This window comes from Dermacentor variabilis, unplaced genomic scaffold, assembly GCF_050947875.1.
Source record: "Dermacentor variabilis isolate Ectoservices unplaced genomic scaffold, ASM5094787v1 scaffold_13, whole genome shotgun sequence".
Lineage (NCBI taxonomy): Eukaryota > Metazoa > Arthropoda > Arachnida > Ixodida > Ixodidae > Dermacentor > Dermacentor variabilis.
Genome location: NW_027460291.1, coordinates 8,170,154 through 8,184,142, shown reverse-complemented (window position 1 = coordinate 8,184,142; position 13,989 = coordinate 8,170,154). Strand labels below are relative to the sequence as shown.

The following is a 13,989-nucleotide window of genomic DNA, read 5'->3' as shown; positions in this document are numbered from 1 at the left end:
CGAAGTTCTCGGTGTTCGAAGAAAAAGGAATAGAAGTCAACCATGACGGCGAACTCCCGACCGCTATAGTGAAACAGATCCACGCCTACGGACTCCCATGGCAAGGTCGGAATATCGTGGCTCAAAAGGGGCATTTTCAGGTTTCGTGGCTGGTGCATTTGGCATACCTTACAGGTCTTGCAAAATTGTTTAATATCTGCGGATATATTTGGCCTAAACATCACACCGCTGGCCCTCGCTTTCATCTTATGTGCTCCAGCATGCGCTGCGTGGAGCTGCATGATCTCTGCCCGTTTCCATTTCGGTATAATTACCTTGCTGCTTCGGAAGACTAGCCCACCCTATTGAAAAAATATGTATGAGAATTTTACGAGAACTTCTCTACGCTATTATTGCTCCGTAGACTCAACGATGTCGTATGTCACACGTGTACGAGAGGACATCGTCACTGAACGAGATCATTCTCGTATGGGTACATTAAACGAGATTATTCTCGCATAGTTTTGCTTGAAGATAGTTCTCGCCCGTCTATGCTCAATGATATCGTTCTCGTTTGTGTATGCTACATGAAAATGTTCTCGTTCAGCTATGCAAAATGACGCCATTCTTGTTTAGCTGCATTCTACAAGTGTTCTGATTTGTGTTGAATGAGTTCGTTTGTTCATGCAATATTTTTGGTGAAGTTCCACACATTAACATCTACTGCCAACATTACAGCGAGTTAATTTCTATCACATGAGTCGGCCGATGTGCCAGCTCGGAGACAAAGAGGACACTTTTTAGGGCACACAATTAACACAAACCATCTTTATTTTGCATCCCGAAGCATGGTGGCCAGGTGCTTGTTCAGGTGCTTCAGCCTCCTTGCCTCTGTATCCACAGTGCTCGGCGTTTTTGACACAAAGTGCTCGTATGCCTCTGCAAAAAAATGTAAACAAAGCAGCCGGCCCTGTTAGATTCTAACAAGCCATTGCAACTGACATGCACTATAGGTGGCTCCACTGCATAACTGAATGGGCTGGTTCTTGCATGATATTGTGTGTAAAGCGTGAAAATCTCACAGAGAAACAGGAAAAAGAGAACACGGAGGCTTATGAGTTTTCTACCTATGTAAAGTGATATTTCAACATTAACCACAGCAGTTGAAAGCAAGTGGTCGTCCTCGCATTGTCTTGTTCCTGTCTCTGTTAAATGTTCGTGTTTTACAAACAATATAAATGTCTGCAGAATTGCAATACAAGACCACAGAAATAGTCTAATACTTTTCCACAAGTATTTTACATTAAATGAACAAGTATAACAAGCTCATGCAAGTGAATACACAGATAGCACAGCTCTTTGGTACCGCACTGCGGAATATGCAGACGGAAACACTGCACAGATGCCAGTGCAGAATTGTTTATAGGAAAAGATTAATGCACCTTGAATACTACTATAGAAACTAAATGATAGTTTTTGTGAAAGAGTTCTAGTTTAAGGCCTAAACAAGCTCTATGGCAGTTTGCATTGAAGGAGTGTAACCATCCTCTGAAAACATGTACATGAGGAACACTGCAGAAAGAGCACTTTAAAAAAGAACACGAGTGTATTTATTACCAAGGCCAACCCTTGTGTCTTCTTAAATATTTATCAAAAGTCAAACTCAAAACTGATACTGAGGTGCAAGGTGTCCATATCATATTACCTTGTGAAAGCACCGTGGTGCCTGGATGTTGTGGGACCAACTCGGACGTGGAGATCAGCACTGATCAGCAACACTGCAGTCTGCTTACAGCTTTTCTGCAGGCCCAGCCACACCTGCATTAAAGCAAGTGAGCTTGGTGTCACAAGAGTACTGTATTTACCCGCATAATGATCGCACTTTCCTGTAAAAAAATGGTCGAAAATTCAGATGTTATTCAGATCATTACGCCGGTTAAATTTCCTGCAAAAAGAATTTTTTTATCCCGCGTTTGCTGCGGGATGGCAACAGGTCAACAAATAGGTGGCTGCCACTGAGTGTAGTGCGGGACACCAAACAAAAATGGCGGCCGGCGCAGCGAGCTGAACACACCAAATGCGCCGAACGCGATTTTTTTTCTCGTGAGTACATTACATGCATTGAAACAGTTTCTTCCGTATCCGGAATAAATAATATCAGTAATATCAGTAAGTTTGTGGCAATAACGTAGCCATGTCCACTATGAGGGGGCAGAAACAGATGGGCGCGCTTAGCTGCCAGTGACGTAGAAAGACACGGCGGGCATGCTGCGGAAACTGCGGCATCTGTCTTCACTACTATCCTAATACAGCACGTTTCCGCTAAGGGTGGGCGAATATCTTAGCTGTGTTACAAGTGTTACAACATTTGTTGCGTGCCCACGAGTGCAGAGGAGAAGAATCGAAAGGGCCTTTTTTGTTGTTCTTGACCACAACCATTACAAAGCCTACACATAATGAAGGCAATTTTGGTTGTAGCTTTTTTGTCATGGAAGTGCGGAAAGTGATGAAAGGAATGAAATCGGGCATCTGCTTAAGAATGTTTGGTGCATGCAGACTGCTTGGTTTGTCTTGAAGAATTGTTTGCGTAGCATCCGACAGATGGTAAGCGCGATCATTAATAGCTAGACTTGGCACATGACAGATCGCTGCGGCAAGTTCGGAGTGTGATCAACACAGGAAATTTAAAAAAAATCGAATTTGGATGACAAAATTCAGGGCTGCGATCATTACGTCAGTGCGATCATTATGCGAGTAAACACGGTAAATATAAAAAGTGACACTGTGAACAAAGCCAATACTTATTAGGTATAAATAAGAATGAAATGCTGATATTCGCCCATAGAAAGCTTTAAGTAACAAAGCCTGCAAGATAAGAAAAATGCAATGTATGGGCCATCTGTACAAGAAGATTAATCGAAGGTCCCTTCAATTTTTTAGTCCCTTCTCCTCCTCATGCATAGATGGCAGCTGGGTTAACTAAACTGGGCCAGATTACCACATAGTGTAAGCAAAGGTGGTCACTTTGTGGGCCAATTATAATAGCATAGCACGACACGCATCCCTAGTCGTTTTAATGTGTTCTGTAATGCTAGCCATATTGTAGGGCCTACAGTGTCAAAGCATCCATAACCCTAACAGCGTTACCCAGTAGGGATAACCAATAAGTTTCCACAGCAGCACAACTCAGCATATCTATCAGGAGGCTTTTGTTACACTTTTACAACTCTCCTCCTGTGGCTTCATCCCAATTTTCGTCAATACAAGCTTGAAGCATCTGCACAAGCTGAATACACCAGGGCACCATAAGAAATACCACATCTTTCTACCCAATTCCATGTTTAATATAAGACTGGCAAGTTCACTATCATGTGTAGAACAAACCAAATTGTTCTGGAATCAAGTAATCTTCCACTACCTGTGAAAAAAAAACATGCAAGAAAGAGTACATAGAGCACAGGGGTGTTGATGGATATTAAATACCACTGTCGTGCAGTAGACACTACGTCGGCAAAACAGGCCAATGTATAAATGACTGGATTTGCAACCATGTTAACTGAACGCTCAGGTCATTTCGTGGTCACTTGGTAGTGCAAAGCTCACTTGCATTATTTTGTTTGAAAACTGTGCAACTGTGGCAATGTATAAGGACCATAGTGCTGGCAAAATTCGTTAAGATTTCCTTATATGTGTGGCAGGGAATCTGCAAGTTGGCTCCACCTCCAGTGGACTATCAGATAGGAAGACTGCTTATTTATCATTGTAAAACAAGCGTCATAGTAACCATGCCATGTGTCCTTTTCGCAGTTGTGTGAGCAACATGCATTTTCGATTTATCTGTTCTTGCCCTTTCACCTCTCGCTTTATAGTGCTGTGCAAGCAGTAAAACTGGATGGTTGTTAGATTTATGTCCTGTCACTTCTTCACCTTTCTTATGAATTGTGCATTAAATAAGGCTTTTTTTGGTGAAAGAGTGCTACTTTAAGGCATAAACAAGTTCCATGGCGGTTTGCATTTGAGCATCTTCTGAAAAAAAACATGTACATGAGGAACACTGCAAGAAGAACGCTTTAAAAAAAGGAACACGAGTGTATTTATCACCAAGGCCAACCCTTGTGTCTTAGCATATTTCTCAAAACTGATACTGAGCTGCAAGTTGTCTATATCATATTACCTTGTCAAAGAAGCAAAGCACAGTGGTGCCTGGACGTTGTGAGGCCAACTCAGACGTAGAGATCAGCACCAGCACTGATCAGCAACACAGTAGTCTGCTTACACTCTTTCTGCAGGCCCAGCCACATCTGCATTAAAACAAGTGAGCTTATTCTCACACGAGTATAATATAAAAAGTGACACTATGAACAAAGTAATACTTATTAGGTATAAATAGGAATGAAATGCTGATATTCGCCCATAGAAAGCTTTGAGTTAACAAAGCCTGCAAGATAAGAAAAGTGCAATGTATGAGCCATCTGTGCAAAAACATTAATTGAAGGTCCCTTTTTTTCGCTTCTGTCCTCCTCGTGCATAGATGGCAGACAGGTTAAGTAAACTGGACCAGACTGCCACGTAGAGTAAGCAAAGGTGGTCCCTTCTTCGGGGAGCAGCCTATAGGCTGCTTCTTGAAAGAGTATTAGAAAATGCGAATAATGCATGTATGCATTATTCACAAGAGGCCTTGTTTCTCTGAGAATGCCACAGCCAATCACATATTTCAAATTGACCATATTAAAATGCATGCAAAGTACAGCATGGCTTTGAGGGTACCCCAGACTACTGAAATTCACATCAGCAAAGTTCAGCAGACAACACCATAATTAAGCCTCTAGAAGTTGTGCATTTTACGGCAAGTTAACAGAATAATGAGGAAAAGAAGGTGAGGGAGATGGTGCCACTATAGCATAGTTCAAGCTCTATCCCACATCATGTGCAGAAGGGCAAAGAATGCCCAGCTTTTGGTTATGCTCGCACCTGTGACCACTGCACCATGTTGACTGACATGCGTAACAAGCAGTTTGTGATACCACGTTATTACATCCTGCAACTGACGTGACATCAGAGATCAGCTTCAAGCTTGACGCTATGCTATACTAGGGACAGATAATGAACTGGCTACATTAAAATCTAAAGCAAAAGTGTTGAACATTGTTTGCCAAACCTGCAAGCCTCTGCACTTCATATCTTGCAAAAATTCTAGGCAGAAATCCTGTGTAGGAAAGACAGCACGCACTTTCCTAAAGCTTTCTCTCAGCGCCCACATTTTTCTATGCATACATTATTAACCATTATTTACCTTGACACGCTGTACACAAACAGCACACTTGGAAAAGCAGAAACTAATCGGTAAAGTTGGCAGGTACCAAATACATGAACAGAAACTAGAACACATAAATGGCTGTGACCGTTTTGTACGTACCTTGTCAAAGCAGGCGGATCAGATGCTTTGTCGTGCTGTTCAGGCTGCATAGTGCCGCAGTCTCCTTTGTGGTGCAGAGATGCCTGCGTCTCTGGAAATTGTGACATCCCTAAACAATAAATGTTCAGCTTATTGTAATCACTGCTGAATCTGCAAACTTGTGATTTAACAACACCGCGTCAAATTGTGGAAAGCTCTCGTACAGCCAGCCACAAGAAGCTGCATCCGCTTAGACAAATTAAATATTTCATTCTTACATCACAGGCAGTTATTCAACGTGTCAAAGGCACGAAAACAAACAGAACACTAAACACAAGAAATACAGGTTGCCTTGGCGACAATCTATAAGCATCAAAGTTTGCATACAAGCTAAAATCTTCTCACGAGTCAGATCATTTGGATGCCGTCGCGCGTTGACGTTACATGTGAAAACATTTGCACAACACATCAACGTACTTCTAGAACTTCTTTGACTATACGATTTCTTGCTGAGAAAATACGTACAGAAGCAGTGACATTCCCTGCTTGAATTTTCGTGCCCGTTCAGACCAAGCGATGCCCCGGCGCTAGCATACTTCATAACAAAAAGAAAAACAATAGATGAAGCTCTTAACAACATCAATCTCGGGGTAATTTTCGTGAAACGTTTTGCTAAATGTGCACTACGATATCGAACGAACATTAGGGAATCACTGGTACTGTTTTTGTAGCTGTACTAATCATCTTCTGCTGCGCATGACAAGGTACACTACATGAACCATAAGAATGCGCTAGGCGCCGGACTTACCTTCTGAGGCGAGCGCTCCTTCGTGTCCGTTCACGCCGCATCGACTGTACCAACAGTCCGTCCAGCGTAGTGTTGAATTGCGGTGAACTACAGCACGCGATAGCACAACTATCAACACATTCTTCCGTGCACTGTGAGCCGAGGCGGGAGCGGCGAGAGTACAAGAGCTTCTCATGAGCCGGGCACAAAGAAAGCGCGTGTGGACCGCACTACGATAATCAACAACGGCGCACCGCAGGAAACATACAGCGAGCTAATAGCATTGCACAGGACCCAGGGCTTAGTGATCGTTAAGTCACACAAAAAAAGGAGCACATGTTCTCTAAGCACCGCGTAAATATGATCAAACGATCAGTACCACATCGACCGCCCGGGCCGCCGCAATAACGTTTATAGATCCTCTTTAAGTGTCACAACTCCTAGCCTATGCGCACCATTTAGCCCGCTGCCGTTCCCGCCACCGCAGCGCTGCCATCGACCTCCGCGCCAAGCGTCCGAGCGTCGTCTGCTATAGCCTGGCACGGTTATGGGTGTTTGTCGCGGCACTCGGCATTTACATGGTGCTCGCTGAATAAAGCAGCCGTTATTTCTTTCTGTTGTTGTTGAAGCTGAAGCATAATATTTTACAGACACCATACCTGGGGGTGCAGGTCTGAAGAAAGGAATGAGATGAAAAAAAAGGGGCCCTACAAACCAAAGTGCGCACGCAATGTTAACGCTCGGTGACCCACACTTCGCCGGTACTGGCGTCTCCGTGAGCGCAAAACTTGGACCGGACGCAAAAGACCTCGACCGCCAGCCACGTGCACGAGGACAGTAACAAGGCACACGCAGTGAGAAAATAAAATCGGCTACAGCACAAGAAGCGCAAACACCCGCAACTAACGTGCACATGTCAGCAGAGCAGCACCGCTCACTTGGTGCAGAGCTCGCCCGCAGCGCCCTCACAGTCCCAGCAACAATTCGCGCCTTGCTCGAAAGGAAGGGTCGTGCGGCTGAGAAAGTAACTATAGACCTTTTTCACGAAGGCTTGCCGCCAGGGCGCGCCAGCGTGCCGCAAACCGGATGTCCTCCCAAGAAACTTCCGGCGTCCTTGGCTGTTGTGTGTTTTTCTTGCGGTGGTTCACGTTTGCTGCTGCTCGCGAAATGTTCTCGCCACAGTTATCATCCGCGCTTGGACAAACCCAACGAGGGCCTTGCTGTGTTGTACCTGGATGCAGCCGGCGGTCTGGCACCAATCTCCTTTCGCAAGTGCGAACATTCAGGTTTCCTAGAGAAAGCGACAGACGGGACGCGTGGATCGCTGCAGTGCGAAGAGATAAATGGGTGCCTACAAACAGCTCTCAGATTTGTTCTGCTCATTTCATTCAAGGTGAGTATTTTGTTTTTTCACTTACCGCGCATTTTGAAGGTAACTATGCAATCTCGCTTTGTTGTACGCCTTGCGAGGATCGTTCACGAGAATGTTGGTGCTGCGAATGCCGCGCGCAACGCTGTGCGCGTTTACGTGAGCTTAGTACATCCGCTTATCGCGAGCAATATCTACTAAGATTTCAGGCGATGCGAGATCACTGCTTGTCAACTAATAATGTAGTGCTGAGTATTGGAAAAGCCCATTGCCATTTTGTAGCGCAGCTTGCGGCAGCGAAAAGCTAATCCGTGCGTTTTGATCGTATTTTACATCGCGCAGTGTCAAGCACTGCGCGCGTACAAGCTAGCGCGACGGGGGTGCCTAATGTAGAAGGGCCATTTTGTAGTAAATTAAATGGAGCTAGGAGGAGTCTTGGCTGATTATTTTACGTTTCGAATATCTTAGTTGATCCTTTGCATTTTGCACCGGTGTCACACGGCAACTGTCGCTCGAGCCCGATCCGGATCAAAATTCTCTACTGCGATCGACACCTTTCCGCAAATTGCACAACGGAACCAATCTGAACTTAGAGATTTGATCGTTATCGAAAGTGCGCCGCGTGACACCCGTGTTACATGCTTGAAAAATCGCGAGCCGGCTGCGAAGGTTACAGGCACGTAAAATGTGCTCGGTGCTGTCTACCATCCGTTTTTTCACTTCTTGCCGCCTTCTTGGCGCCGTTCAATACAAGCAAGCATGGTCAGTTGCAAAACAAATTCTGGCAAAGTAGCTCTGTTGACTTTCATCTCTTCCTAGCTAAACTTTCAATATTGCGCTTGACCCTGAATGTTTTTAATAACTGACAATTTTATTTTCCAGGCCGGCCGTCGTCTGACCCTACCCATCCGGACTATGTCCCTACAATATTTCCATACCGTGTTCAAGGCAACACGAACCAGAGACTTCAGCGGTACCAGCGTGGCCAAAGGAGGCGCAGTGTGCTAGCGAGCAGACCTGCAGTGGGGAGCAAAAGTGCAAAGGTGCAAATATGTGTATCTACTACAAGTGACCTTGCAACATCGTCAATAACTGACAGTAATGTCGGCCTCGAGGATTACACTAAAGGTTCTTGTGAAGCTGAAACAGAGACAATGCTTACTATGGTTGATATATCTGCTCTTACTTTAGAGAATGCAGCACTGAAAGATAAGGTTGCTTGTTTAGAAGAACAGCTGGCATCTGCGAAGAAAAAAAATGCAGAGCTTGAGATGAAGAATAAGCCAGTTCCGATTCGGAAGAAAACTAGGGACATTGTTATGAAGTCTCAGAAAGCTGTGAAGTTCCACACAGGTGTCGTGCCTGCGGAAATGTTTGCTGCATTGCTTCAAATGGTTCTGTCTGTCTGGAGCCCAACAACTCGAACAGCCCTGGATCCAGAGCAGCAGCTTATTTTAGTGCTTATGAGACTGCGTCTGGGACTTCTGACGGAAGATCTAGCATTTCGGTTTGGCATTTCTGTAACTTCTGTAAGCCGGATTTTTCATTCGTGGCTAGATGTCTTAGCTGAGAACTTCAAGAAGCTCTTGATTTGGCCATCTCGTAGAACACTGCAATCTAGGTGCCCTGAAGCATTCAGAGATGCTGCATTCAAGAATGTCAGGGGCATAATTGATTGCACAGAAATATTTATCGAAAGACCCACTTCTATGACAGCAAGAAGCCAGACGTATTCCAACTATAAACATCACAACACAGTCAAGCTTCTTGTGGTGATTTCCCCATCAGGATCAATCATGTTCGTTTCTAAAGCATGGGTCGGGAGGGTCTCTGACAAAGAGCTGACGCCACATAGCGGACTGCTTGAATTGGTAGAAGAAGGGGATGTGTTCCTTGTAGACAGAGGATTCAGATGTGAAGAAATGTTTGGTGCTCGAGGTGCAAGCCTGCTGATGCCTTCATTGACGAAGAAACGAGCACAACTCCCTGGGGCTGAGGTCACCACTTCAAGAAAAATTTCCAGTGTCCGCATACACGTCGAGCGATCAATTCAGAGGCTGAAATCATTTAGGCTGTTTCACATGATCCTTCCTGTGAACTTCATAAAAAGAGCTGGGGATGTAGGCTATGCCACCATTGACAAGTTGGCAATTGTGTGTAGTGGCCTGGTGAATCTCCAAACACCTATCATCAACACAAACCATAAAGACCTTGCTGTATGTAACTGAAAAAATAAGCTGTCTTGCTTGCCAAATAAAAAGTGAAGCAGCCAGTGGTGTTCAAAGCATATATATTCAATATTTATTGCTTTTACTACTGGATTACATATTGCATCCACTTTGGTACAGTCTCGCTGCAGTAGAGGAATGGCCATAATATTTTCATTATTGCATCAGCAAGTGAAATGTCTGGAGAGTGTTGTAGGCTGTGAATTTGCTAAACTCCAATGGTTTAGTTTTATGGAAAAAAGACCACAGCTCTGTTTTAGCTTTCTTGATGGTGTTCTACACTTGGTGCGCTTACATTAGCTGGCCCTAGTTCCACTTGACATTTAGTACACATCCATGATTTTGGTGTACGTTTAAGGTTAACACATTTCAAATGAAAGTTTGCTTTACACAGTGAACATTGAACAGTGCGGCCAGACTTCTTACCGTGACAGTAACATGTTTCTTTGGCACATTCTATTTGCTTCAGAATTTGTTTAGTCTGCAGTTCAGGAAAAATATGGGTAAAAAAAAAGCTTGCTGCTTTAAGTTCTGCATGCAACCAAAATGATTCATTAAAGCTGATAAGCTCAATTGTAAGGGACTGCCCTGTAAACACTAAAAAGTAGGCTCGGCGAAGCTTCGTGGCAGCCATTTGGGCTTGTACTTGCGTATAATATGCGTGGTCACGCTTTAACTGCAAATTATTATTTAAATATTGCAGATGCTTTGAAGCATTATTGAGTGGAGCACCTTTTAGAGATGCAGGGCACTTAATCTCTACCACAGATTTCCCACAACATTCACAGGAGGCAATTCCATCGGGAGAGGCAGCAAGAAAAGGGAGTCTTTCATTAACAAATAGACCACATTCAGTTAACTGAAACCCTTTGTGCTTTTTTGACTCCTGCGATATGAATGCCTCTTTGGCCTTCGGCTCCATTGACACACCCCAACAGATGTTTGAAACCCTAGGTGCCTTTACATAGCCCATGATTTCAGCCACAATGCCATTGACGCCACTACGACAAACTAGCACACGATGTAAAACTGAGGCCGTTATTCTGCCTTTGCGTTCGTGGGTCCATCTAAATGTCCGTGATTGCCCACGGGTTGACTGCTCAATTTCTTCACAGCATTCATTACTGAGCTGAACATTCTTTGCAGTATTCAAGTCAATGTTGCTGTAAATGTCATCTATTGCTGATTGCGATGAACAGTGCTGGTGGTTGGTCTTGCTTTCTTCTGCAGCAGTCTCGGGAGAAGAATCCGTGCTTTCACTGTCTGTCACGCAACTCAACACAAGTGTGCTGGGGGCGAATGTCTGTGAAAGAGACCAATAATAAAGATTCACTGATGTAGCCAGACCACAGTCTGTCATGTGTCATAGAAAACAGATAGCCACTACATCCAATAACACTGCATGATTGTATGAAAGTAATAAATGATTTCATAAGATAAGGTGTTGGAAATAGAGTGAGTATGCAGCATGTGATCTTTTGATTAGGTTTTGGTGTACCAAAGTATGCTGATGCTGAATATGTAGCTTATGACAGCTTGAATAGTGCGTGAACTTTCACTAGAAGTAATGCAAGTCTCGTAGTTTACCTTGACGTGCTGCAAGAAGCTGTGCATTTGATCAGAGCTCCATGTTGGTATAGACCCTTGTTGCCTCGGGGCAGGTTCAGGAACTTGTTGTCCAGGCTTTGCCTTGAAAAAGTTTATTTCGCTGACTGGGGCTGCCTGAAAATACACATTGTTGCAATTTTATGAAAGAAATATTGTTATGGAGGGGTATGAACATTGATTAGTGCGGTGTTCTCCAAATTGATGGAAGACGACGAATGTGTGTGAAATGTCTGTCTACTGAAATACGCTTGTAAATATTTATCCCATTTACTCTCGCCTCCTTCACAATTTTATCCACCATGATTATATCAAGAAGCTACAAAGGAAACCAATTGGGGAAACCAAACATCCATAAATTTTTTAAAAACTCACCATAGATTTCCTGGATACCTCAGACCACCTGCACGCTGTCTCAGTTGGAGAAGGGTCGTTCAGCCCATATTTTATGGCTGCTTCTATGCTGAATAAAAGGGCAGCCACGTGTGTGCAGCATTCTCCAAGTCTGAAACAAGGGCAAGTGCGCTTTAGGTGTTAGCGACAACTCTCTGGTAAACCACTGCATTAACTGCAGTGTGACTTGCACGATAAATGTGCAAGGTATTGAACATCCAGCCCACAATGCATAAAGTGTGCATTACCATAGCTTGATTCGCGTTAACTGGCATTAAGTTTTATTCCGCCGTGGTACCATAGCAGGTAAAGTGTCGCGGTGCTAAGCTCGAGGACACAGGTTCGATTCACGGCCACGGCGGCCACCTTTTTATGGGGGCGAAATGCGAAGACACCCGTGTGCTTAAATTTAGGAGCACGCTAAAGAACCCCACCAAATTATTCCGTAGTCCAATCATTACGGCGTGCCTCATAATCATATCGTGGGTTTGGCACGTAAAACTCTAAAAATTATTTAAATTTTGCTAATTCCTGCAACAAGAAATGTAGGCCCATATTTAGCAATTTACGACAAATAATAATGATGGATGGAGTTTCACGTGCCAGAACGTCTACTTTCCACAGCTGGCTCCGTCACCGCTCATCATACGAGCGTGGAATTTCACTTCTTTTGTCGCCGTAATGGGGAGGCCGCGTTTACGGGGGTATGAGGCATTGCTTAAGGGAAATATGAGCCATTCATTGTATTACGTGACGGACAGATTTAATTTTTAAGCCATTTAACTTCGGAGAATCACAAGTGGAAATGGCGCGCGAATGCTGCTAATAACGCTGCCGAACAAACTCGAGACATCGAACGCAAGCGACAACTGCGGGCACTCGGTCAGTGAGGTCGTTCTCGCCGTCGCAGCCGAACGTGTGCGTAACCTCGCAATTGTTAAATACTTTAATATAAACACCGCGGCCGTACGTTTGCGCTTCGCTGGTTAACCATCTTCACGGAGTGGAAATATTCCGCAGCTGGCTCGTTGGCGCCCCTCTGTTTGCGCTCGTGCTCGGCACGCGCTCGTAGCACAAATGAGTCAACACAAGCTTCGCTTGCACCCCTCTTCACAGTAGTGGAAGGGCGGTCAATTTTTTGCACTTCGCCCCCATCGAAATGCAGCAGCCGTGGCCGGGAATCGAACCCACTGTTCGTTCTTAGCAGTGCAACGCCTTAGCCTCTAAGATACCACGGTGGGACTAAGACAAATCGGCACCTAAGGTCGTGGTAATGTAAATCGTGCGCTTGAGTAGGCAGTAAACTGTACTTACCCTGCTATGCACGTGCAGTGAGCGCTTACAACAGCGCCATCGTCTTTGACGACGCACCACGGTCGGTATGTTTTCGAGAGCAGCTGGCTGGCCTCCACAGATGCAGTTAAGAGGACGACGCCGACTCCGCGCTTGCCTGCCTTGAACGACATTACACGCTTAACTTTCCCACTCAAGAATGCATTGTAAGCGTCACTCATCTTGTGGTTCTTGAACTGTTCTTTTGTGTAGAAGCAAACGCCCTCCACTAAATACATGAAAATATCCGCTGCTGTGACAGGCGGAAAGTTTCTCGGGCTTGACGAAAAAGAAAATTGCACGACATCGTCGTCCAACGGGTCCGGCAGCTGTTGGCCTTCGAAGGACAGCTTGTCTTGGTAGCGATGCTGTGCAGCGTTGTCCAGTCCTCTAAAATATTCGCTGGACATGTCCGATAGCCACAGTGCTGAGAGGTGCAAGCGATTAATATCGAACACATAGAATAAAAAACCTCCACCATGCGCACGGAGACCATGCGGCGCGCTCGCAGTGCAGGCTTTCGACACGAGAGCCAAGCTTCCGGAAGTTGCTCGACCGGAAGCGTCTGAGGAGCACCAATAGGACGCGCGCGCTGCTTGTTTGCAAACATGAAAAAGGTCTATATCCGAAATGAGGGGAAATGACGTCTTTTGTTTACTTCGCCGTCTGTGTTTCCGGTAACCGTGATCGCTTGGCTAGCGTGGGTAGTACAGGCGTATTATTTCAATGTTCTTGCGTGTTTTAGGCGACCTTTTTCAACAACTTTGCTGACATTGCTTTCAACAGCGAGGACAGCCTGTGGAGCAGCCCTATCAACCGGACAGGGCCGTAAAATCTGTTTGAAGTTCGGAGCACATCGTGGTTTGGTTTGTGAATGTTAGAAGGTGTTCGTGTGTCTCAG

General features: G+C 44.9%; 3 protein-coding genes across 3 annotated transcripts; 1 reads left to right on the top strand and 2 right to left on the bottom strand.

The window, feature by feature from the left end:
• Positions 1–721: 721 nt before the first annotated feature.
• LOC142566858 (uncharacterized) lies at positions 722–6,776 on the bottom strand. The gene is made up of 5 exons (XM_075677765.1): positions 6,183–6,776; positions 5,396–5,504; positions 4,154–4,280; positions 1,685–1,797; positions 722–918 (listed from the first exon to the last, which is right to left on the bottom strand). Exons 1-3 carry the CDS (start codon positions 6,355–6,357, stop codon positions 4,232–4,234), a joined length of 333 nt encoding a protein of 110 aa, XP_075533880.1. The 5' UTR covers positions 6,358–6,776; the 3' UTR covers positions 722–918; positions 1,685–1,797; positions 4,154–4,231.
• A 435-nt stretch (positions 6,777–7,211) lies between these two features.
• LOC142566848 (uncharacterized) lies at positions 7,212–10,964 on the top strand. The gene is made up of 2 exons (XM_075677749.1): positions 7,212–7,554; positions 8,413–10,964. Exons 1-2 carry the CDS (start codon positions 7,248–7,250, stop codon positions 9,756–9,758), a joined length of 1,653 nt encoding a protein of 550 aa, XP_075533864.1. The 5' UTR covers positions 7,212–7,247; the 3' UTR covers positions 9,759–10,964.
• Positions 10,235–13,702, bottom strand: LOC142566793 (uncharacterized). The gene is made up of 5 exons (XM_075677678.1): positions 13,071–13,702; positions 11,739–11,868; positions 11,346–11,480; positions 10,884–11,061; positions 10,235–10,239 (listed from the first exon to the last, which is right to left on the bottom strand). The coding sequence occupies exons 1-5, from the start codon at positions 13,496–13,498 to the stop codon at positions 10,235–10,237; spliced, it is 876 nt and encodes a 291-aa protein (XP_075533793.1). The 5' UTR covers positions 13,499–13,702.
• Positions 13,703–13,989: the final 287 nt, after the last annotated feature.

Bases quoted from the DNA above. Each gene is read 5' to 3' on its own strand.
- LOC142566858 (XM_075677765.1), bottom strand. From the start codon at position 6,357: ATGAGAAGCTCTTGTACTCTCGCCGCTCCCGCCTCGGCTCACAGTGCA. The intron at 5,505-6,182 runs GTAAGTCCGGCG...TTTATTGTTTAG, and splicing joins AGGAGCGCTCGCCTCAGAAG to GGATGTCACAATTTCCAGAG. The intron at 4,281-5,395 runs GTACGTACAAAA...GTTTTAATGCAG, and splicing joins GATCCGCCTGCTTTGACAAG to ATGTGGCTGGGCCTGCAGAA.
- LOC142566848 (XM_075677749.1), top strand. From the start codon at position 7,248: ATGTCCTCCCAAGAAACTTCCGGCGTCCTTGGCTGTTGTGTGTTTTTC. The intron at 7,555-8,412 runs GTGAGTATTTTG...TTTATTTTCCAG, and splicing joins TTCTGCTCATTTCATTCAAG to GCCGGCCGTCGTCTGACCCT.
- LOC142566793 (XM_075677678.1), bottom strand. From the start codon at position 13,498: ATGTCCAGCGAATATTTTAGAGGACTGGACAACGCTGCACAGCATCGC. The intron at 11,869-13,070 runs GTAAGTACAGTT...CCCTTGTTTCAG, and splicing joins CACTGCACGTGCATAGCAGG to ACTTGGAGAATGCTGCACAC. The intron at 11,481-11,738 runs GTGAGTTTTTAA...GTGTATTTTCAG, and splicing joins AGGTATCCAGGAAATCTATG to GCAGCCCCAGTCAGCGAAAT.